Source organism: Ylistrum balloti, unplaced genomic scaffold (assembly GCF_031769215.1).
Source record: "Ylistrum balloti isolate Yb309-2 unplaced genomic scaffold, AGI_CSIRO_Ybal_v1 Utg369924, whole genome shotgun sequence".
Lineage (NCBI taxonomy): Eukaryota > Metazoa > Mollusca > Bivalvia > Pectinida > Pectinidae > Ylistrum > Ylistrum balloti.
In genome coordinates, this window is record NW_026782040.1 from 154,383 (window position 1) to 180,799 (window position 26,417).

At 35.2% G+C, this 26,417-nt stretch overlaps 2 protein-coding genes across 2 annotated transcripts in view; both read right to left on the minus strand.

Annotated features, from left to right (window-relative positions):
• The window catches only part of LOC132546957 (uncharacterized), a 30,665-nt gene extending 25,756 nt beyond the window's left edge, over positions 1–4,909 (minus strand). The window contains exons 1-5 of the mRNA XM_060210686.1: positions 4,846–4,909; positions 4,468–4,593; positions 4,037–4,167; positions 2,045–2,122; positions 968–1,105 (exon numbers count right to left, since the gene is read on the minus strand). Coding sequence (XP_060066669.1) covers positions 968–1,105; positions 2,045–2,122; positions 4,037–4,167; positions 4,468–4,593; positions 4,846–4,909 — 537 coding nt within the window. The remainder of the gene's footprint in view (positions 1–967; positions 1,106–2,044; positions 2,123–4,036; positions 4,168–4,467; positions 4,594–4,845) is intronic.
• A 1,381-nt stretch (positions 4,910–6,290) lies between these two features.
• Positions 6,291–11,608, minus strand: LOC132546958 (uncharacterized). The gene is made up of 4 exons (XM_060210687.1): positions 11,481–11,608; positions 9,165–9,288; positions 8,677–8,820; positions 6,291–6,464 (listed from the first exon to the last, which is right to left on the minus strand). The coding sequence occupies exons 1-4, from the start codon at positions 11,606–11,608 to the stop codon at positions 6,291–6,293; spliced, it is 570 nt and encodes a 189-aa protein (XP_060066670.1).
• Positions 11,609–26,417: the final 14,809 nt, after the last annotated feature.

The following is a 26,417-nucleotide window of genomic DNA, read 5'->3' on the forward strand; positions in this document are numbered from 1 at the left end:
GTTCTAACATGTGGGTGATCATGAGTGATAAGGCGTGTAGTGTGTTTGAATGGTCCGAGGAGATACTTAAAGGAGTTGTAAAATGGATGTGGAACAAAAAAAGATAAACTGAGTTTACAACATATCATAGATGTCTAGGATTTAATTTAACTGTCTCAATCTGTATATAGTAAAAGAAATCTAAAGTATTCTTGATCTTAGGGTGTAATAATCTGGAATACTGCTCTGTACTTACACGTCTGACCTCATCAGCTGATCTTAGGGTGTAATAATCTGGAATACTGCTCTGTACTTACACTTCTGACCTCATCAGCTGATCTTAGGGTGTAATAATCTGGAATACTGCTCTGTACTTACACTTCTGACCTCATCAGCTGATCTTAGGGTGTAATAATCTGGAATACTGCTCTGTACTTACACTTCTGACCTCATCAGCTGATCTTAGGGTGTAATAATCTGGAATACTGCTCTGTACTTACACGTCTGACCTCATCAGCTGATCTTAGGGTGTAATAATCTGGAATACTGCTCTGTACTTACACTTCTGACCTCATCAGCTGATCTTAGGGTGTAATAATCTGGAATACTGCTCTGTACTTACACTTCTGACCTCATCAGCTGATCTTAGGGTGTAATAATCTGGAATACTGCTCTGTACTTACACTTCTGACCTCATCAGCTGATCTTAGGGTGTAATAATCTGGAATACTGCTCTGTACTTACACTTCTGACCTCATCAGCTGATCTTAGGGTGTAATAATCTGGAATACTGCTCTGTACTTACACTTCTGACCTCATCAGCTGATCATAGGGTGTAATAATCTGGAATACTGCTCTGTACTTACACTTCTGACCTCATCAGCTGATCTTAGGGTGTAATAATCTGGAATACTGCTCTGTACTTACACTTCTGACCTCATCAGCTGATCTTAGGGTGTAATAATCTGGAATACTGCTCTGTACTTACACTTCTGACCTCATCAGCTATCTTTTCTGTAGTGAAAATGTTTTGTGTCTGGAAGGCAGTGCAGTCAAAGGAGTCAAACATTGTAAACACCTTGCTGACAGCAGCCATCCTGAGAATTTCCAGCATGCCCTTTTTTACCTGAAAAAATATTGTAAGCTGTGTATATACAGTTCTTTCCTTCAATTAGAATTTATGTATCATTCTCTATAGAATTTATCTAGTAAAGGTAGGAGGCAATACAATGTGATATGATTTCATTTCTAATATCATTAACTGAAGTTGATCCCTGGATTGAGAATATCACTGACTGTAATGATTAGGCACAGCGTCTTTCAAGACATTCTGAAATTAACGGCAAGCTCACTTAAAGCGAAGAAAAGTGAATCAGAATATTATGAATATTATTGTTGTCTTATTCTTCACCTATAGATGACACATTTTAGCATTTTCAATTTATCCGAAGTCAATGTCAAACATCCGAACCAGAACCGGAAGGATGGCTACCATATTTAGGCATCAGAATTCATGGTTATATGTGGAATTAGATCATGAAAACTATCTAATCGGAAAACACATTACATAACCATTATTTTAGAATATATATATATATACTACTTACATATGTAAAGCTTACAAGTCACAGGAGAGGACTTGGGTTTGAACATAACCAATTGTTGATAGTAAGGAAATGTTTTTTGAGACAAACCAATATCCAAGTCTCATATGGTTTTTTTTTACAACACATATCTGCTTAACAAATCTTCTTTGAATTACAGGAAATTATAAGTAAAACTAAGGGAAGGAACACATACAATCCATTTCTAAGCTTCATCAGATTCTATCTCTTGTCTTCCATATATTCTATCTCTTGGCTTCCATAGAATATATCATGAAGCTTCCATAGATTGTATCTCTTGGCTTCCACAGATGCTATTCCTAAGCTTCCATAGATTGTATCTCTTGGCTTCCATAGATTGTGTCTCTTGGCTTCCATAGATTTTATCTCCTGGCTTCCATAGACTCTAACCCCAAGCTTCAATAGATTCAACAACAGGATTGAAATGCAAATTGTCTCACCTGAGCTTCTGTGCATTTTTTGTCAGTCAAGGAAGATGTTAACTCAGGAAACAGTTGGTCATACTGTGGTAGGTCCATCTATAAAAGGGAGGTAACCAAAATACATAACCACATTTTACTTCATGATATAATCGTTAGATTATAAAGATAAAATACCTGAGTGTGTTTGAAGATGAAATGAACGAGTATGATATACTTGTGTGTGTATGAGGATGACATACCTGTGTGTGAATGAGTATGATATACCTGTGTGTGTATGAGTATGATATACCTGTGTGTTAATGAGTATGACATACCTGTGTGTGAATGAGTATGAATTACCTGTGTGTGAATGAGTATGACATACTTGTGTGTGAATGAGTAGGACATACTTGTGTGTGAATGAGTATGACATACCTGTGTGTGAATGAGTATGATATACCTGTGTGTTAATGAGTATGACATACCTGTGTGTGAATGAGTATGACATACCTGTATGTGTATGAGGATGACATACCTGTGTGTGAATGAGTATGACATACCTGTGTGTGAATGAGTATGACATACCTGTATGTGTATGAGGATGACATACCTGTGTGTGAATGAGTATGACATACCTGTGTGTGAATGAGTATGACATACCCGTGTGTGAATGAGTATGACATACCTGTGTGTGAATGAGTATGACATACCTGTGTGTGAATGAGTATGATATACCTGTGTGTGTATGAGTATGATATACCTGTGTGTTAATGAGTATGACATACCTGTGTGTGAATGAGTATGACATACCTGTGTGTGAATGAGTATGAATTACCTGTGTGTGAATGAGTATGACATACCTGTGTGTGAATGAGTATGACATACCTGTGTGTGAATGAGTATGATATACCTGTGTGTGTATGAGTATGATATACCTGTGTGTGAATGAGTATGAAATACCTGTGTGTGAATGAGGATGACATACCTGTGTGTGAATGAGTATGAAATGCCTGTGTGTGAATGAGTATGATATACCAGTGTGTGAATGAGTATGATAAACTTGTGTGTGTATGAGTATGACATACCTGTGTGTGAATGAGTATGATATACCTGTGTGTGTATGAGTATGATATACCTGTGTGTTAATGAGTATGACATACCTGTGTGTGAATGAGTATGAATTACCTGTGTGTGAATGAGTATGACATACCTGTGTGTGAATGAGTACGATATACCTGTGTGTGTATGAGTATGATATACCTGTGTGTTAATGAGTATGACATACCTGTGTGTGAATGAGTATGAATTACCTGTGTGTGAATGAGTATGAAATACCTGTGTGTGAATGAGTATGATATACTTGTGTGTGTATGAGTATGACATACCTGTGTGTGAATGAGTATGATATACCTGTGTGTGAATGAGTATGACATACTTGTGTGTGAATGAGTATGACATACCTGTGTGTGAATGAGTATGATATACCTGTGTGTGTATGAGTATGACATACCTGTGTGTGAATGAGTATGATATACCTGTGTGTGTATGAGTATGACATACCTGTGTGTGAATGAGTATGATATACCTGTGTGTGTATGAGTATGAATTACCTGTGTGTGAATGAGTATGAAATACATGTGTGTGAATGAGTATGAAATACCTGTGTGTGAATGAGTATGACATACCTGTGTGTGAATGAGTATGACATACCTGTATGTGTATGAGGATGACATACCTGTGTGTGAATATGACATACCTGTATGTGTATGAGGATGACATACCTGTGTGTGAATGAGTATGACGTACTTGTGTGTGAATGAGTATGACATACCTGTGTGTGTATGAGTATGACATACCTGTGTGTGAATGAGTATGACATACCTGTGTGTGAATGAGTATGATATACCTGTGTGTGTATGAGTATGATATACCTGTGTGTGAATGAGTATGAAATACCTGTGTGTGTATGAGTATGATATACCTGTGTGTGAATGAGTATGAAATACCTGTGTGTGAATGAGGATGACATACCTGTGTGTGTATGAGTATTATATACATGCCCAGTATCAGTGCCTGTAAGAGCCCTATGGTACTGTCAGGCAAGGTAAGGCCTTGTCCATTCACAAAGTGTACCAGGCTGAATCTGCAGGGGTCTGTACTTTCTGTTAAAGCAAACATTTTCTCCTATAAATGATCAAATCTTAAACCCCTTACGACTGAAGATGTTCAATACAAGCAGAGCAATCATATCTTTACTACCGGGTAACAACAGATTTTCGGTATATGTGGACACACTGTAAGATAACACCAGAGCACATGTATAGGTCCTGAATAACATCTTCATATTTGACATATCTGATGACTAATTACATAAGTATCAACACTAGAAAATTGAATGACAGATTGCAATTTATACTTCAATGAATTGTATCAAAATCAAAGTGGCAGAATTTTAAACTAACCATCTGCACAAGTAATATCAAAGGTACACAAGGGGTGGTACACTTGCTTCTGTCGAAGGATCTCTGTACCGGGATACAATATGTCCTTAACTGTTACCATCTGAGGTAACATCACACCTGCCATACCTGGAAATAAGAAACAGGTAAGACTTTTGTAACTGAATGTTTGTTCACAGGACCATATATATACTACTACCATTTGCTAATGATACGTTTGCTATGACATATAACATTGACATGAATATTTAAACAGATTAAGTTTTGTTTGTGCATTTTCAAATACATTTCAATCAAATTGACATCTCCTTTCCAAAGGAAGCGTGGGAGATTATGAAACTGAATGGAAGACATGTACTGTTAAAATGAGCCATCACATACCTAAGAACATCTTCTCCAACTTTTCAACAAGGAACACTTCAAATCGTTTGTAAGCATAGGACATTTTTCTCTCTATCACTGTAAAATCAAAACACATTCTCTGTATATCTTCAATCTTTTACTGAAAATGAATGTGATAATTTAGACCATTTTATTTTGATGTTCAATTCCCGAAATAAATATACTTGAATTTGCAGCAATGATCATTTGTCAAATTACAAATGAAACTTAGTATTAAGACAAAAGATCTGACATTTGATGACGCCATCATCCCAGCAACAAAACATTACAATTATATCAGTTTGCATACTTTCTTCATAATTTCTCTGACTCAAATTCCATTTAATGATACAATAACTGTCTAGTTCTTTGTTATCATGTGGGAATATGTTTATCAACTGGGTATATTTAATTCTACTTGCTCTAAATGTACTTAATTTGATGCAATCAAATATTAGTACATATTTATTTTTTGACAAATTAGCACAAAATAATTACTATATATACATAAGTAGCAGACAGAAACTCTAGTTAACACAGCCTTAATTTCAGCAAAATGTTTTCAGAGTGAAAACCCCTAAAATAAGATTACCACAAAAATATGTACATCTACACTAACAATAGAGATTAACACAAAAATATGTACATCTACACTAACAATAGAGATTAACACAAAAATGTGTATATCTACACTAACAATAGAGATAACCACAAAAATATGTACATCTACACTAACAATAGAGATTACCACAAAAATATGTATATCTACACTAACAATAGAGATTACCACAAAAATATGTACATCTACACTAACAATAGAGATTACTGCAAAAATAACACAAAAATATGTACATCTACACTAATAATACAGATTACCACAAAAATATGTACATCTACACTAACAATAGAGATTAACACAAAAATATGTACATCTACACTAACAATAGAGATTAACACAGAAATATGTACATCTACACTAACAATAGAGATTAACACAAAAATATGTATATCTACACTAACAATAGAGATTAACACAAAAATATGTACATCTACACTAACAATAGAGATTAACACAAAAATATGTACATCTACACTAACAATAGAGATTAACACAAAAATATGTATATCTACACTAACAATAGAGATTACCACAAAAATATGTACATCTACACTAACAATAGAGATTACCATAAAAATATGTACATCTACACCAACAATAGAGATTACCACAAAAATATGTACATCTACACTAACAATAGAGATTAACACAAAAATATGTATCTACATTTCAAAAATATGTACACTAACAATAGAGATTAACACAAAAATATGTACATCTACACTAACAATAGAGATTAACACAGAAATATGTATATCTACACTAACAATAGAGAAATGTTAAAATACTGTGATATCATTCCACAGTGTCTGCTTATTGACACTATTCAATATTTCTGAGGAAAGGAATCATGTAGTTGTGTTTGGCCCCCTTGGTCTATGTGTATACCTGTAGGAAAAGGTCCACAGCATTTGAAAATATTTCCATCACCATCTTGCTGACTTATTGGTTGACCTTTTTGACCTTTGAGTGCCTGATTTTTTGGAGGGTTTTCCATTGCCTGGAAACAGATGATACTGTCTATTACACCTGATATAAAAACTACTGACAACAATATGTGATGGGATGTAACTAGACCTGTGTTATATATATATTTCATATTCATTGTGATGTAAATGGTGTTGTATTCATCCCTACCTTTCTCTTGTGGTAGAAGTTTAGTTTGGTGGTTCGGATGTTTGGAGAAGAGATACTATGACAACATGTGTATTATTTAGGGTGTGCTTTGTTTTCTTTTTTTTTCAGTGACAGAGTATTTGCTGTCTGTTGTTCAGGACTACAGTGTATTTGTGGTCTGTTGTTAAGGACTACAGTGTATTTGTGGTCTGTTGTTCAGGACTACAGTGTATTTGTGGTCTGTTGTTCAGGACTACAGTGTATTTGTGGTCTACAGTGTATTTGTGGTCTGTTGTTCAGGACTACAGTGTATTTGTGGTCTGTTGTTCAGGACTACAGTGTATTTGTGGTCTGTTGTTCAGGACTACAGTGTATTTGTGGTCTGTTGTTCAGGACAACAGTGTATTTGTGGTCTGTTGTTCAGGACTACAGTGTATTTGTGGTCTGTTGTTCAGGACTACAGTGTATTTGTGGTCTGTTGTTCAGGACTACAGTGTATTTGTGGTCTGTTGTTCAGGACAACAGTGTATTTGTGGTCTGTTGTTAAGGACTACAGTGTATTTGTGGTCTGTTGTTAAGGACTACAGTGTATTTGTGGTCTGTTGTTCAGGGCTACAGTGTATTTGTGGTCTGTTGTTAAGGGCTACAGTGTATTTGTGGTCTGTTGTTAAGGGCTACAGTGTATTTGTGGTCTGATGTTGAGGGCTACAGTGTATTTGTGGTCTGATGTTAAGGACTACAGTGTATTTGTGGTCTGTTGTTGAGGGCTACAGTGTATTTGTGGCCTGATGTTAAGGACTACAGTGTATTTGTGGTCTGTGGTTCAGGACTACAGTGTATTTGTGGTCTGATGTTAAGGGTTACAGTGTATTTGTGGTCTGATGTTGAGGGCTACAGTGTATTTGTGGTCTGATGTTAAGGGCTACAGTGTATTTGTGGTCTGTTGTTCAGGACTACAGTGTATTTGTGGTCTGTTGTTCAGGACTACAGTGTATTTGTGGTCTGTTGTTCAGGACTACAGTGTATTTGTGGTCTGTTGTTCAGGACTACAGTGTATTTGTGGTCTGTTGTTAAGGACTACAGTGTATTTGTGGTCTGTTGTTCAGGACTACAGTGTATTTGTTGTCTGTTGTTCAGGACTACAGTGTATTTGTGGTCTGTTGTTCAGGACAACAGTGTATTTGTGGTCTGTTGTTAAGGGCTACAGTGTATTTGTGGTCTGTTGTTGAGGGCTACAGTGTATTTGTGGTCTGTTGTTGAGGGCTACAGTGTATTTGTGGTCTGTTGTTGAGGGCTACAGTGTATTTGTGGTCTGTTGTTGAGGGTTACAGTGTATTTGTGGTCTGTTGTTGAGGGCTACAGTGTATTTGTGGTCTGTTGTTCAGGACTACAGTGTATTTGTGGTCTGTTGTTCAGGACTACAGTGTATTTGTGGTCTGTTGTTCAGGACTACAGTGTATTTGTGGTCTGATTTTCAGGACAACAGTGTATTTGTGGTCTGTTGTTAAGGGCTACAGTGTATTTGTGGTCTGTTGTTGAGGGCTACAGTGTATTTGTGGTCTGTTGTTGAGGGCTACAGTGTATTTGTGGTCTGATGTTGAGGGCTACAGTGTATTTGTGGTCTGTTGTTGAGGGTTACAGTGTATTTGTGGTCTGTTGTTGAGGGCTACAGTGTATTTGTGGTCTGTTGTTACAGTGTAGGGCTACAGTGTATTTGTGGTCTGATGTGTAAGGGTTACAGTGTATTTGTGGTCTGTTGTTAAGGGCTACAGTGTATTTGTGGTCTGTTGTTGAGGGCTACAGTGTATTTGTGGTCTGTTGTTGAGGGCTACAGTGTATTTGTGGTCTGATGTTGAGGGCTACAGTGTATTTGTGGTCTGTTGTTGAGGGTTACAGTGTATTTGTGGTCTGTTGTTGAGGGGTACAGTGTATTTGTGGTCTGTTGTTGAGGGCTACAGTGTATTTGTGGTCTGATGTTAAGGGTTACAGAGTATTTGTCTCTGTGGTCTCTTATTAAGGTTTAACAAGGTAGTAGAGTGGTCATGTTATTTAGAGTTTAGAGAAAATCTTGTACATTTACAAAAAATTCTCATTACCATCAGCTTGTGTGTAAAGACCAACATCTTGCTGGATGGACGATGTGTACATTTGACCTTCACTGACTTGTCCATAAGACGGGTTGATACCAAGGTCACCTCATTTTTCCTGACCTCCAAGATTTCCCTCTGGGTACCCTTCAGCTGATAGAATGCATAGAACAATAATGGAAGTTTTTTTAAACAGAACTTTCAAAATTCACAAATGAATAGAAAGTATGAAATGCTTTACATTAAAGTTGTGAGAAAAGATGAATGTGATGGAGCTCAAATTCAACCATATACCAACACATAAATAACCTCAGGGTCATGGTCAATTGAAAATTTTGAAAGCAATATTTGTCTTCTTCTTCCACAGCCTTAAATAAAGGTGAAATATAATTTTAACATGATTTAAAACTTAAATAATTTTACTTAGTTCAACAATTTAAGAAAATGAAATTTCAGGATGTATGTATATGAATATCCAAATGACGATGAATTTTTACCATCTGAGGTAATATTTTGAGTTCCAGATGATCTCCTTGTTTACACCTGACCTCCTGTGCCTTCTGTTGACCGTTGACTGTTATTGTTCCCATAGCTGTCTTATAATCCACTGACATTCCAGCACTATGACAGAATGAAATCATGGTACACTAATTACAGGCGAACACTACAAAGTGTGAATTACCTGTAATTACATGTCTCACCTTTCTCTGTTCCTTGATAATACTTATAAAAAACTGTGCCTACTATTTTTATTCTTCCAATAACCACAAACCAAATTCAAATGATTTCATATTAATCATTTCTCAAATCTCAGAAATGTTGGGATTTTTTGTTCCAAAATCAAACACAACTGTAAAATTTCACAAGATCATTTAATCTGCCTATAGGTCTGAAATTTACATGACAGACCCATGTTTGGTTGCCCTAACACTTGAAATTATATTACAAGACAATAAAGTTAATTTACTAGACATGGTCTTATTATCAGACATTAGAGCTTAAAAATTATTACCAGTCATTAGAGTTTACTACAAGACATGGGTTTATTACTAAACATCAGAGCTTACTTCCAGACACTGGCTTATTACCAGACATTAGAGCTTGATACCAGACATAAGAGCTTATTACCATACATAAGAGTTTAATACCAGACATCAGAGCTTACTACCAGACATCAGAACTTATTACCAGACATTAGAGCTTATCACCAGACATTACCCAGACATCAGAGCATATTACCAGATATTAGAGCTTATGACCAGACATAAGAGCTTATTACCAGACATTAGAGCTGATTACTAGACATAAGAGCTTATTACCAGACATAAGAGCTTGATACCAGACATAAGAGCTTATTACCATACATAAGAGTTTAATACCAGACATCAGAGCTTACTACCAGACATCAGAACTTATTACCAGACATTAGAGCTTATCACCAGACATTACCCAGACATCAGAGCATATTACCAGATATTAGAGCTTATGACCAGACATAAGAGCTTATTACCAGACATTAGAGCTGATTACTAGACATCAGAGCTTATTACCAGACATTTGAGCTTATTACCAGACATAAGAGTTTAATACCAGAATCAGAGCTTATTACCAGACATCAGAACTTATTACCAGACATCAGAGCTTATCACCAGACATTACCCAGACATCAGAGCATATTACCAGATATTAGAGCTTATGACCAGACATAAGAGCTTATTACCAGACATTAGAGCTGATTACTAGACATAAGAGCTTATTACCAGACATAAGAGCTTGATACCAGACATAAGAGCTTATTACCATACATAAGAGTTTAATACCAAACATCAGAGCTTACTACCAGACATCAGAACTTATTACCAGACATTAGAGCTTATCACCAGACATTACCCAGACATCAGAGCATATTACCAGATATTAGAGCTTATGACCAGACATAAGAGCTTATTACCAGACATTAGAGCTGATTACTAGACATAAGAGCTTATTACCAGACATAAGAGCTTGATACCAGACATAAGAGCTTATTACCATACATAAGAGTTTAATACCAGACATCAGAGCTTACTACCAGACATCAGAACTTATTACCAGACATTAGAGCTTATCACCAGACATTACCCAGACATCAGAGCATATTACCAGATATTAGAGCTTATGACCAGACATAAGAGCTTATTACCAGACATTAGAGCTGATTACAAGACATCAGAGCTTATTACCAGACATTTGAGCTTATTACCAGACATAAGAGTTTAATACCAGACATTAGAGCTGATTACTAGACATCAGAGCTTATTACCAGACATTTGAGCTTATTACCAGACATAAGAGTTTAATACCAGACATCAGAGCTTACTACCAGACATCAGAACTTATTACCAGACATTAGAGCTTATCACCAGACATTACCCAGACATCAGAGCATATTACCAGATATTAGAGCTTATGACCAGACATAAGAGCTTATTACCAGACATTAGAGCTGATTACTAGACATCAGAGCTTATTACCAGACATTTGAGCTTATTACCAGACATAAGAGTTTAATACCAGAATCAGAGCTTATTACCAGACATCAGAACTTATTACCAGACATTAGAGCTTATTACCAGACATTAGAGCTTATTACCAGTCATTAACCAGACATCAGAGCTTATTACCAAATATTAGAGCTTATGACCAGACATAAGAGCTTATTACCAGACATTAGAACTTATTATCAGACATTAGCGCTTATAACCAGATATGAACCTATTACCAGCCATGAGATTATTACCAGACATGGGCTTATTGCTCAGTAGATATGTTACCTGTTGACACTGATGTGGAAGTCACAAGTCGTGGTCAGCATGTACATACTGAGATGATTAAAATAGGTCAGTGACAGGTTATCTGGGAACGTATAGTTATGAGAAGTTCCAAACTCGGTTTCTGTCATAATACTCCCAATACACCTTGTTTTATCCGATGTTTTGAGACGGAAGCTGGGATGCACCATAGCATAGGCTTCCTACATCAAAAAGAAAACAAAATAACAAATAGTACTGTAAGTCATTAATTATTGGGAGGGATTCATTTTCAATGATTTTGCAGGTGCTCTAAATCCATGCATTCATATGTCCGTGAATCAGGGAACCCTTAAAAATCTGAGACGAATGTTTGATATTAATGGTCTTTTTAATATTATTCAACAGCAAAATCAAATGCTAATGAAATTTAAAAATAAGAAACAAAACTTGTGTCCTACAAAAATACAGGTTTTACAGTATGTATTTACAGAGAAAACATATTCTTTTTTATTTATTACAACTTCCTTCAAATAGAGTTATATTTCATGAACGATAAATTCACAATTTGTATACAAGAATCTCAAACATTCTAGGAATAAAGATTTTTTGTGCAACTACAACCTAGACATGAATATGTCCACTGAACTTCTGTGTGTGTGATAGTAATATCATCTCACCGATAGGACCTGTGTACAGTGACCACACACCCCACAGTAAGAGCACAATTTTAACTCATGCTGACAGCTACAATGCCTGTAAAAGAAATCAGAAACTATCTTCATTTCCAATTAAAAAGTTTTTCTGCTTGCTGTTGTTATTTCATCTAAGTGATTGATACATATATCAAAAACGTTTTGTAAATATGAAGTAGATATAAACTTTATTTATTTTACAACAATTGTTATTTCAACTTATACTAATTACTTTTGTTGGCTTGGATGTAAGCAGGCAAGGGGTGTTATTCTGGGAAGAAACCAGAGTATTCGGGGAAAGCCTGCATGGTCGGGTAGGAGACCCCATACCTTTTCATGTCTGTTCTGGGAATTAAACCCCAGACAGTTAGTTGAAAGGCAAGTACAGTGTAAGGCATGTGCTAATTGAATGCACACATGTGTTTGAAACACTGATATCTTCATGGTGGTGATGATTTTTTTTTTTCACTTTTTAAGATAGGTCAAAGGTCATGGTCAAGGTCACATGATCAAAACTTTTTGGTACCACCAACAAAAAGAACATGCATGCCAAATATGAAAGCACTATCTCATACCATGCAATAGTTATGGGCAAGGTTAATGTTGACAACAGAAAAATAGATAGCACAAAAAAATATGCCGCCAGTCTCCCAATCCAGGGTATAAATTTTAAATAGCAGTATCTTCTTGGATGGATACCTTACAGTATTCAACATAGTTCCTTCCTCCGTCGTGAACATACAATGTAGAAATGGGGACACCTTACAGTATTATTCAACATAGTTACTTCCTCCGTCGTGAACATACAATGTAGAAATGGGGATACCTTACAGTATTCAACATAGTTCCTTCCTCCGTCGTGAACATACAATGTAGAAATGGGGATACCTTACAGTATTATTCAACAGAGTTCCTTCCTCCGTCATGAACATACAATGTAGAAATGGGGATACCTTACAGTATTCAACAGAGTTCCTTCCTCCGTGGTGAACATACAATGCAGAAATGGGGATACCTTATAGTATTCAACAGAGTTCCTTCCTCCGTGGTGAACATACAATGTAGAAATGGGGATACCTTACAGTATTCAACATAGTTCCTTCCTCCGTCGTGAACATACAATGTAGAAATGGGGATACCTTACAGTATTATTCAACAGAGTTCCTTCCTCCGTCATGAACATACAATGTAGAAATGGGGATACCTTACAGTATTCAACAGAGTTCCTTCCTCCGTGGTGAACATACAATGTAGAAATGGGGATACCTTACAGTATTCAACAGAGTTCCTTCCTCCGTGGTGAACATACAATGCAGAAATGGGGATACCTTACAGTATTCAACAGAGTTCCTTCCTCCGTGGTGAACATACAATGCAGAAATGGGGATACCTTACAGTATTCAACAGAGTTCCTTCCTCCGTGGTGAACATACAATGCAGAAATGGGGATACCTTACAGTATTCAACAGAGTTCCTTCCTCCGTGGTGAACATACAATGTAGAAATGAAAGCTTCTCAACATCTAAGGACAATTACCTACTTTATTGTGATCTAGATGTGGTTGAAATTTTTCGACCATCATGCGATCTTCATCAGGACTATAACACTGAGGCTGAGAAGCCTTCAGTTATACATTTTACGCTACTTACCTTGTTGTTATGCCAGGTACCAAGTTGCCATGGCAACCTATCCCGTTCTGTCCACAGTTGTTACAAAGATGGCAGCGTAAGGACCTGTCCATATTTTCACTGCTGGTAGCTGTTACAACCATTTTTGTATCAGTATGGTTCGGGACAATGTCAAATGGTTTGAAATCTGTTCAAGACAAAAAAACGTAAAATTTGAATCAATTGTCCCATATAAAGAGAGATTTCAATTAAATACTAATGAAAAATGATACACAACAATATTGTGGATGTCTCAAATTCTAAAAAATAGCAGCAAGTTTTGGAAAACATATATTACTGTTTTCAAGAATCATGAAGAAACAGTGTTGCACCAGATATTGTTGTACTATACAACATTAGAGAGAATTCCATAGATACATATATACGTTCTATATACCTGGACCAATAAATTCCTCTCTTTTCATAAAAATCTGACCACCATTCTTCTTGCACAGAACTACATCTCTTTTTGACAAATGCTTGAAATTCATTTCTGTCACATGACAACAGTTGTTTTCAGCACTTGTGGCATGTTTTCTGTTCCTGGTTGGGTTACAGGTCTTGCAACAAATAGTTTTCTACAAAAAACACAATCACACAACCAGTAAATCAACATGGTATACATGTACCAGTAGCTTCCATTACCTACTTAGTTTGTTGGAGTGACAGGAATACCCCCATCCCCTCCCCCACCCCTGCTACCCTCCCCCACCCCTGCTCTTAACCCCAACCCCTTCTCCTACCCATAAAGTTCAGATTCTTTCAGTAAATTAGCTTTGATAAATGATATACTCATGACTCATAAAATAAAACTTTTTTTTTCCATACATTTTTTTTTTAAATTCCTACTCAGGTTTGGACAGGCTAAATTATCATTCTCCAATTGGTTCGGATCATTTTGGTGAAAATTGTGATTAAAATTCTCTATAAGATAAATGGCCAAAACTCTTGAAAATGGATTGACTGTAACCAAATCAGAACTTGGCATGCAAATTACCACTCTACTTCCGAAGTTACAATTCTCTATTTGTATCCATTAAAAAGCAAAATTAAAAAAACAAAAATAGGCCAAATAACAAAACGATATTTCCATGACCATGACACCATAAAATTATTTCTAATCCATATTTCCCTTTTATAATTAGAAAATATAAATAAATAAATTATCAGGTAATTAGAATTCCAAAATCAGGGCCAAGGTTTAGACTTAAGTCAAATTGTTTCTACTTTTTATTCTTAAACTCTGACAGAGCAAATTTTCTACTGTGATGTTAAATTTGTGACACAGATTTTGTTGTTGTAAGTTAGATGTGTGCTTTTACTTCTATTTCAAAGATATTTTTAGACATACCATAGCAAACACGTTTCTGGAGTTCAATAGTCCTGAAAGGATTGTCTTAATGTTGGTGAAGGTCACGTAAAGGGTATACGCCATGGCAGAGGTCTGAACTCTGGCACAGATCACAATCACTAGCAAATCTGTAAATGAAATATTGTCTTCTCATTATGGCTTGTAAACAAAGTGTTAAAGCAACATTGATTTTTATCCTTTCATTAAAACATAATCTGAGATGCTGTCTCACCTGCTTTTGTCAGGTCAACTTGGTATTTGCTAAATCAAGACCAGCTTAAATCGTGAAAATGCTAGAATCACTTAATTTTTATCAACCTGCTATCAACATTTCAAAATTCTGAAATATATCTATGGATCTAATGTAATATACAACAGAAATGATTATAAGGTATTTTTCCTTAATGACCCTTTAAAACATACCTTGATTTTGAATGCCTTTGACCAGATATGACATAACTAGAGGCTGACAACACTTGTATAATGTGTCAGTATTTCTACTATAGTTCATCTGTGTCTATCACATTGTGTAAGTATATTCTATTCATATTCTACTTAACATGCAAATTACATACTGATTTCATTTACCTTGATTTATTTCATTCATAAGAAGTTCAACTAGGACCATGACAGGGCCTTGACGGAGGACAATTCCAGTCTTCCACATTAATACAACTTGGGAGGTCTCCTGTAGTTTTCTGCAAATGTAATGATGTTGTCTGCAAATCTGAACCATATCAACTTCACCTGTTTGCTCAGGAAGTGTACGCATTGGCTTTCAACTCTATATTTTATTCAATCGAACTGAATTTTATTTTAACTAAAACAGAAATGTTTTAATCACTGACGATAATATTACCTGAGAAAGCAAGGGAAAATCCATTGAGGAAGTGATGGGAAGGTAAAGTATGCATCTCTTTGTAGATCTCCATCTGGTATGTCCGGAGGCCATATCTCATCCTGTAACATCACAAAATTGATAAGTACGTCTCATCCCAATGTATGCCTCATATAGAGAAGTTATTAGAGGCCAGATGGGACTAGATCATCAGGGGGGCTTATGACAATTTATTTATTACTAGGTGTGTATGGAGCATCAGGGGAGATAATGACAGTTCAATTACTAGCCAGGTATGACTGGAACATCAGTGGGAGTATGCTTTCCCATATCCCACTTGAAAAGGTTCAGGTAGCATACATTTCTGCAAATGATACAAATACATTTTAACTGTAATTCAGAAATGCACAGTTTCCAAAGTTTTGTCAATCACAATGTGCATTATTCATTCTACAGTCTAGCATCAGTCTCCTTATGTGTCGATGATATCTTTTGCAGGTTAAGCCCATCCAACCTATTTAACTACCAATGAAAAAGTGACTTAACAGGCATATCTGGAGCATCATGGTAAGATATAATTTGCTAATAATTATGCTGGTATGTCTTGATCATCACAGGAAGTTGTAAGTAGATATGTCTGGACCAATAGGGGAGGTTGTTACTTACTAGCTATTTCTTGATCATTGCAAAGATAATTATTAATGAGATATGTCCTTATCATCAAGGGAGATAATTACTAACAGGAGCCATCATAGGTTAATCAGTTAGAGTATTTGTCTCAGTTGGAGATCTGAGGTATATGGTTTGATGCTCCCTAACAGTAATTGTTTGAGAAACAGACTGCTCTTCATCATATCTATGTCCTTGAGCAAGACAATTAACCCCATATAACCCTGACTGTTCACAGGGCAATACACTCAGCTAACAAACAAATAATTAGTAACCAGATAGGTCTAAATGATAGGTGGAGATGATTAGTTACTAAGTATGTCTGGATCAACAGGGAAGGTAGCTTATAACTAGATATGTCCGGATGATCAGGGGAGATAATTAGTAACTGAGTATGTCTGGATCAACAGGGTAGGTAGCTTATAACTAGATATGTCTGGATGATGGATAGTAACTGAGTATGGGATCAACAGGGAAGGTAGCTTATAACTAGATATGTCTGGATGATCAGGGGAGATAATTAGTAACTGAGTATGTCTGGATCAACAGGGTAGGTAGCTTATAACTAGATATGTCTGGATGATCAGGGGAGATAATTAGTTACTAAGTATGTCTGGATCAACAGGGAAGGTAGCTTATAACTAGATATGTCTGGATGATAATTAGTAACTGAGTATGTCTGATCAACAGGGAAGGAGCTTATAACTAGATATGTCCGCATGATCAGGGGAGATAATTAGTAACTGAGTATGTCTGGATCAACAGGGTAGGTAGCTTATAACTAGATATGCCTGGATGATCAGGGGAGACAATTAGTTACTAAGTATGTCTGGATCAACAGGGAAGGTAGCTTATAACTAGATATGTCTGGATGATCAGGGGAGATAATCAGTAACTGAGTATGTCTGGATCAAAAGGGGAGGTAACTTATAACTAGATATATCTGGATAATCAGGGGAGATAGTTACAATTTCACTACTTACCACTGGTATATCGGGATCTTTAGGGAGATCCTCAGTCATCACATAGACAAGTGTGTCTGCAATTTTGGGGTTCTTGTGAGAACATGGAAATCTGAACACCAAACCCTGCTCTGTCAGGATGTCTAAAAATAGGTTGATCTGGGCCTGTTATGGAAAAAAGAAAGTCAGAAATGTATAGGTACATGTCATTCATTTTAATAATTCCTATATTACTGGTACATATCTTTGTCGATCTTTTGTTACTTTTTTTATCATTCTGGTTCATCTAAAAAAAAGTTTTCACTAGAAGGTACAATATCATGCTATCTCTATACACATATGATTTATAGAAACAGAAGTATTGGCAAACCTTACTATTGATAAGACAAAATGAACAGAACTCTGGTTCTATTTTACTATATCATACTTTTGTTGCTGATGACATCAATTTTGTTCATCTGTACAAATGCTGTTTACATTGTCATGGACTTATAAACAATTTTTTGCTCACCCAGATCAATATCTTTTCATCATCTTTGGTTCGGATTTTAACTTATGTTTAGATGCTTGTTAATAGCTCAGAAAACATTTGGAAGCTCTTTATCATATTGTTGATATTTTTCTATTTTCAAATTTTATAACAGTCCTTTTAATTTGGTTTCCAAAATGTTGGATAAGAGATTATGACTATTTTGATATCACTGCTTTCATCAGCCCACAACCAAATAATGGCCCTTAAGCCTCTGGCGTAATGTTAAACAATAGTGTCTTTGCTGACTTAAACTTGTGTAAATCATATTATGTTTAACGAGCACTTGCTCAGGCAATTTTAATGTAATCTCTGAGTAGCCCTTTACAAGTCAATAATTGTTCAACATTATTTGCACTATTTGATCTTTAACGTATGGAAAGAATGCCACTGATATTATCAATGCAGGGCAAATTACACTGCAGAAAAGTTATGTGCTTAAAGTTACAGCACAATATTTTCAAAGGTTCAAAAATAATAGCTGGATAAGATTCCTATCTGCACTAATTTGACCTTTGACCTTGAGGACATGTTATAATGACCTTAATGCATAGTACATGTGGACAATGGAAGCACAGGTAAACAAAATCAATACCATTTTCACAGAGAAATTAGTCCTTTTGACTTGTAAGTGTAGATCACATCTGGACTATATTTTTGGAAATGTTTATTGAATTATACTAAATAATTCATTTGTTAAGCACAAATCAGAAATTATGCTAAAATTTTCTAAGCAAGGTTAAAATTGATTTAACATTTTAATCACATCTTAAAATTTTAGAACTCAAATTATGACAGAAAGAAGAAACTATGGCCTATTAACCTACTTTGCAGGGACTTTATGAACTGTGGAATTACTGATGGTCAAAAGTGTAAATATAAACAATGTTAAAATGAAAACTTAATCCATCCTACCTCTTTGCCACTGAAAAGAATTTTGAAGTCATCCATCCTCCAGCATGGTATGTCAATTCCCAACCCTGAGATGCATTCAAGTTGTGGAGCCTGACCCCTTAGGTTAACCAGGGAGGTTAGACTGCTGAGGTCACACAAAGCTGGCTTCTTGTCAACAGTGGGGAAGTATAAACAGCAGCCCTGGAGAATATAGGAAGTAAATTCTATGATGTGAATACAGCCTATTGAGATAAAATAAAACATGACAGAAATTGTAAACTCCTGGCTCCAGTTGTTTGTACCATGGTTAAATAATTAACCAATGGTTAACGATAAATCTAAAAAAAAACAAAAAAAAACAGAATTTCAGAACAAACTGGACTCTTTTAAATAGGAATTTGATATGCCTCAACAAATTTAAAGTTTTAAAAAGATAAAGAATGTTCCCTATTTTGTTTAATTTATACTAAAACAATTTCACTAACTACTGATTAAATCTAACCAAGATTTGAGTAACTGGTGACTAAGACATATTAAACTAGCTAACTTTACTAAAAAGTAGTGAAGATGTCTCAATTATTATTTTGGCTTTAAATTCATCCTCCACATCACCGTCATGTTTGACCTTCAGATAACCTTGTAAGTAAGCGGGATTTCTTGAGTACTGTTTAACTCTCATGCTTTACTGAGGAAACACACAAAAATGTCACTTTCCCTTGTTACTTGATTGCATTGAACATTTAGAAGCTGACTACATATTTTTCATGCAGTCATGAAGAAAATATTAGAACTAATTTCATTAAGAGGCATATGAACTGACTAATTAGGGACTTACATGTATTAACACTGCTACACGACTTTCAGCATTGTAAACCAACATTGTTTTTTGGCAACTACCATTTGCGATTTCAGCATCAGCACCATAAGAAATTCGCAGCAATTAAATTTCAGGAAACAGTACATTCTATTGTAATATTTTCCCCTCTACATGGAGAGTCTTATCTTTTCAATACAAGGTATTTCAGAAAACAACTCCTGTCGTAATTTAGCATAATTAATATGAAAATTTAGGTCACTGTGAAATTCTCTGAAGCAGATCATCCACGAATGAGTGTTGGTTAACTGTATATAACGATTATCTACTTACACGATCATGCAGAACTTCCAGCATTTTACTGATTTCACGACATCCTGACTGAGAATCAAATTCCTTAAGCAAACTGGGAGGACATGTTTTCGTGATGTCAGCAACCGATGTCACCAGACGAGGTTTGGCAGTGACAGCCTCAAATATCTTCATGGTTTCCGTAAAAAATCCAAGATTGTTCCATGGAAATGATTTCTTTAATGTCTTTTGTGATGACTTGAGGAAAGAATACTTTGGATCATCTGCCTAATAGATTAAAATATCATATACATGTAGCCATTATACATTTCTGTAAATTTTCTAAAGTTACTACTGCTATCCCTGGTTTTCTTTGGAAAGTTCTTGGAAAAACCTTGGAAAAACCTTGGAAGTTGTAATGGAGTATGAATGTCAAGACTGTGGCTATGGTTTGTATTCAACATCCTCTCCACAAAAACACATCCAACTAAATACTGTCAAAAGAAATAGCATATTTCTCAATGAGGCCTCTATTACAACTTCTCCAAATTTTTCATCAACTTATATCTCTCAAAACCCTGTGTTGTGAACCTGTAATATATAAAGGATCTTGTCCAAGTTTGATATGTAATATAAAAAAAAAGTTTAGATTGTTCAATTTTAATCTTAAAATCAAAAATATGTGTCTGACAAATTACATATTAAATGGAAACAAATTTAGGGTCCTTTTCAATACATGGTTAATGATTGAGGTAAATATTGTAAAAAACGGATATTTCCAAATCAAACATAAGGCATTTTGGCCCTACATCTATGGTCTCCATTATCATGTCACAATGTAACCTGTGATATTTTGCGAACCTGACATCACCGTAGTTACATATGTAACTGGCATATTATAAAACATACCCACTTAGTGACAAACCAATCTTGCAGTAACAGAAATACTCTTTATGGAACTGAACATATTTTTTGATCATGAAGAAATTTCATAATTAAATTAGCTGCAACATAATTATGAACAGTAATGAATGGGAATCATTTGGTAATCTAATAGTTGATTAGTTTTTTTTTAATTATAATCATTAGATTTTATCAGAAAATCTTTAAAACAAAAAATATGTTGCTAAAAAATTTAAAATGAAAAGCATGATTGAAGAAATTTAGTAATATATGTACTTTTAAATAAAAACTGTATTGCTAAAAAAATGTAAAATAAATTGAATGAAAACAGCATGATGGAAGAAAAGAAGAAATATGTGTACTGTGTTTAGGACAATGATATTGTATAGATTTTATAGTGTTAAGAAAATATAATAATTGAAGAGACATAAAAACAAACAATAAACTGATAAAAAGTAAACAATCCTAAATATGAGGAATTGTAGTCTCCATTAAGCCAAATCCTTGTATGTGCCCGGTGTTTTAGGACCAGGATTTATTTAAATTGGTAGCTTAACAACAATACCAACAAAACCTGTGTTTTCTACCATTATAGCAAACATCATAAACTCACCAAGCTAACTGTGGTTAGAAGATCTTGATTTGTCAGGATCATATTGAGAGTGTCTAGAAGGGAGTGACCTAATCCAGTCTGTATCTGGTCATCAAACTTGTGTTCTTTCAACAATGGCTGGTCCTCGTCACTGAAGAAAACGATAGTTAACAAGTCTGGAATACATCCCACACTTCTGTACAAACCATCAACTGATCAGGGTGTAGAACTTGATCTTATGATAATATGAATCAAATACCCGGTATGTAAAGATTGAAGTTCTCAACTTGTATCATCGATATGATCCAGGAGGTGACAGGATACGATGGAATGAGACATGATTAGATAGTCAGATATGGATAACCCTATACACATGCCCTCCTCCCATCCCCCAATCACACAACCCCCATCCTGACCCCTAAAACACAAACAGCAGGTGCATACAGATATGACATCATTCTTACAGATCTCTGGTCATCATAGTGATTATTGTGGATCTTTATGATGAGATCATCAACTATACACGCAAGATGTATAGAGGTTTATATTTAAAAGTGAATAAGAATTTTTAAAAAAAAAAACATCCTATTTGGGACTTAATTCTTTTTTTTTATATATATATATGTTTTTCGACAGTATGGTACAGTCAAGATATACATGTATGCGTGCTTTTATGTGACAATGCTCTCTGAACTTTACCCCCTCATTTCATACATTTATCTAATGCCAATGAATTCGGCATATAGTGATATTAGAACCTCTCGTGATCAGATACTGAAAACTCACTTTTTGTAAGACAGTGCTCCATACAGCAGATCAGCCCATCCTTTTAAGATTTCAATGACTTTGTCCGAGAATATTTTCAAAGAATCTTCATTTTCAGCAGAAAGTCCAGTCATAACAAAAATGTTTTCTGAGTACTGCAAGACATCAATTAACATTCATCGTTTGTAGTCTTCAGAACTAATCACTGACTCTTAAAAGTATGCAAATTTCACTTACCTGTGTAGCACTCTCTCTCAAAATTGATTGAATTTCCACTACTTTGGAAATGAAACTAAGAGATATTAATCAAAGGGATAAGATTATTAAGTTAGTAAATATAGAGACTTGAAAAGTGCTTGCATTTTAACAATCTTTCCCAAAGGGTTGGGATCTCCTATCTCACTAACAAAAGGTTATGATAATTTTTCTCTTCTCCTGTATGCCTTTTTATATCCCAGTATGTGTTATTCTTATTCTCAAGCTGTACATTGTTGGTGTGACATCATCATCAAAGGGAATTCCCCTAATTCCCCCTAAGGTAAATCTCACATCAATAAAACTGTTAATATACCTGTCCAGAGTAAATCTGCAAAACTGTTCTTATTAATGTTAAAAGATCCTTACAAAATGCTCCACGCTTTACATGATAATAGAGAGATTAAAACCAGAATTTAAAGTTATCACTGCAGTTACTAATGATACTGGTTACATTAAGTGCCATCCTAACTGACAAATATTAAATTAAAATCAAGAGAGTTCCAGTTTTAGCTGTAAATATTCAGCCAAACAGGCTATAGCATCCATCTTGAATCTTTGAATTAGAAGCTGTCAGGTGCTTTAAGTGTGTCATGTCTATCCCTGCCATATCTAACTACCTATTTTTCCATCAGATCTACATGTCAGTCAGTCAGAATTCTGTCACTACTGGCAAGCTTGCCTTATTTGGGAAACTACAACTAATTACTTACCTGCCCAATAACAGACATGATCTGTGATGCTACATTCTTTGCTGTCTTATCGTCTGTGTTAGAGAACGGGAGGACAATAACACAGCCATTACTCAGCACCCAGTTCTCACAGCCCTGTCAGGATGAACAAGAATGGGATTAACTAACACAAGAGTAAAATTTACATTTTCAGAAAAACAGTAAATGTAACAATGAAGATCTCCAGTATTGTTATTCTAGTATCACACTCTAATCCTTGGATCTAAATATGATTACATGAACATAGCTCCATAAATATTCTTTAATCCAGTAAAGTTAAAGGCAAAAATGGGTGGTCAGGTGCTGCGGTGGTAAAGCACATGCCTTTCACCTAGATGTCTGGAATTTGATTCCTGAAAGTATGTGAAAAGGACTTGGGGTCACTTGCCCGACCACATGGGTTTTTCCACAGATCCTCAGGTTTCCTCCCACAGAAAGACCCTTTGCTTGTTTTGCAATTGTTGTAAGATAAAAAAAAGTTTTATTCACCCTCCTCATATTTTTCTTAAAATGTCCAGGGAACCCATGTGTTACCTATTCTTTAAAACCAAGGACTGAACTTATCATAGCTCATGAAATGGCATTAATTTATAACTTTAATGGGCAGCAACATGCAAGGATGGGTATATTATACATATCAACCATGGACTTATTGCCAATGAATTTGTTGTGTTTATCCCATCACCAGCCAGGGTCATTCTGAGGTCGTAGTATCTCTCGGCTACCTAATTGAACAACAGAAGGGTGGCCCATCCATTGCAATTGGGAGATAGTGATCTGATCAAGGAGACAACCACAACACCACAGTCTGGTCCCTTTCCAAGCTTTCTGAGAAATGAGAACCAGTTCAAAGTGTTGGTCCATGTACCCAATACAAGACTAATCTATCACATACCCTGCTGAATAAATATGGTGCAATTATAATGCATTGTATAAAGATTCAGAGAACACTGAAAAGCAAGCCTATAGAAAGTTCTCTAAAAGAAAGAAAATGTAATTTTATTATCAATGGATATGAATTCCTGTACATGTGTGAAAAACATGGCAAAAACCAGATAAGAACAAAGTTTCAAGCTGTATTTATATTTAATTGTAAATAGTTGAAGTGACTAGTGTGGATCCCTTGTTAAAATAGCTTTTACACAGATTATATCTATACATCGAGCCAAGGTATGATTTACTTACAGTGCCAGTAACACACTCATACACATTGTACTGGTGAGGATAAGAAGGTTCTGGGTGCCAAGCTTTTTCCACACAAAATGGATTACTTAAGTCAAGAGTCTTTTTTGTAAAAACTCCAGTTTTGTTGGCATCACTGGGATGATGTAAAACAAGCAACTTGTAGTTTTCATAAGGTGTCAACACCTTGTCTGAAAAATCAGAACACAGTGAGTGTAACCAATATTTTTAGGTTCTAGATCGAACCAGTTAGTATACACTAATCCAAGGATATGATGTATGTGAGGAAGTATTTCACAAAGAAGTTATGAAATGAAGGCTATTTTAAACAGAAGCTTTTAGTAACAATATAACAAATATATCACTGTCTCAAATAAAGACAAGAGAGGGGCCACTCTTGTACACATTCTTGTATAACAATAACCATAGCAAAAATGACTGGTCTACCTCAGCTAAGAAATTCTTCTTGAGTGGAAAGAAAAATATTCTCCAGGAAGGATGGGTTGATAGATAAACAATTTTTGTGCATTGATAGTGGAACAATAGGATTAGTGGTTGCTGGTCATGAATAAAGAGAGACATGTGCCATACCTTTCATCACCTCAGGTAGAGTTTTGACCTTCAGCATGCCAGCAGGAGGTGATATTAAAGGACAGCCAATGAGATTTAGTTTAGTTGTTGAGGCTTAAATCAAAACAAAATTAACATATCATTTTAATGACTGTCTTTTAGTATTCTTTAAATTATTTCCAATATTGAGTGAAAAACTCCTTTATAATCAAGATATATGAAGTCACTTTCTAGACAAAACATGGTTTGTATTGATGTCAATTTGTTAGCAAAAAACTGACAGCTGTTTCTGAACCATAACAAATGAAATTTGAAATTTTCAATTCTAGAACTATCTTTAATTAAGAGTTATCCCCCTTGAATAATTTCCAATATCTCTTAGTGCAGAACTATGCTAAGATAGAGTTATCTCCCTTTAAAATAGTTTCCATTATTTCAAAGTGCAAAACTAACTTCATCACTGCAGATATTTCATGGTGGCATCATTTAATTCACCTTAACCCTTGGTCAGATTGCTTTACAAATGTTCTTTGTGAAAAACTTCTCTTTTAAAGTAAATACAGATCACAACTGGGAAGTATACATACTAATGTTAAAGCCCATTTTCAGTAAATGACTATGAAAAAAATATCATTGCAAATTTTGTAAAACTTACGTGGAACCATTGGGAGAAAAGACACACCAGTAAAAGACATATCTATGTCTACAGGTGTGGGAACCATATCTAGAATGATGTGCAGACTTTTGTGTGTCAAGTTTTTACACCCACTGAATGAAATCTGGAAAAGGAAATTAAGCATTTGAAATTCTTCCATTGTTTTTGCATGTTAGTCTGATGAAGGTTATATATGCATCTATAGTAAAAGTTCTGATACTGAAATTCTTTCTCATGAAAAAATGGGTATCTAAACAAAATCTTGCTCAATTTTTAGACTTGCCATCATTTCAAAAATGGAATACAGATTAAAATGTGAATTTATTACAATTTCTCTAACATAATCCAAATTGACTTAATCTTGCTCTTATCCAAAATTTTCCATTTTGCCAAATCAAAACCACATCCAGTTTTAACTTCTCCCTAGATATAATATGGAATACCATTTACCTATTGTCCTCTTTACCAATACATATATACAGTATTTATGTGGAGCTCCTATGTAAGTATACTAAACAATAAGCATGACCTCTCCAATGAATACTGCTTCATCCTACAGTAACTTTTACTGAGTCTCAAATCACAGCATCAAATAATA

Bases quoted from the DNA above. Each gene is read 5' to 3' on its own strand.
- LOC132546958 (XM_060210687.1), bottom strand. From the start codon at position 11,608: ATGACAGAAACCGAGTTTGGAACTTCTCATAACTATACGTTCCCAGAT. The intron at 9,289-11,480 runs GTAACATATCTA...ATTCTGTCATAG, and splicing joins TTCCACATCAGTGTCAACAG to TGCTGGAATGTCAGTGGATT. The intron at 8,821-9,164 runs GTAAAAATTCAT...GCATTCTATCAG, and splicing joins TCAAAATATTACCTCAGATG to CTGAAGGGTACCCAGAGGGA.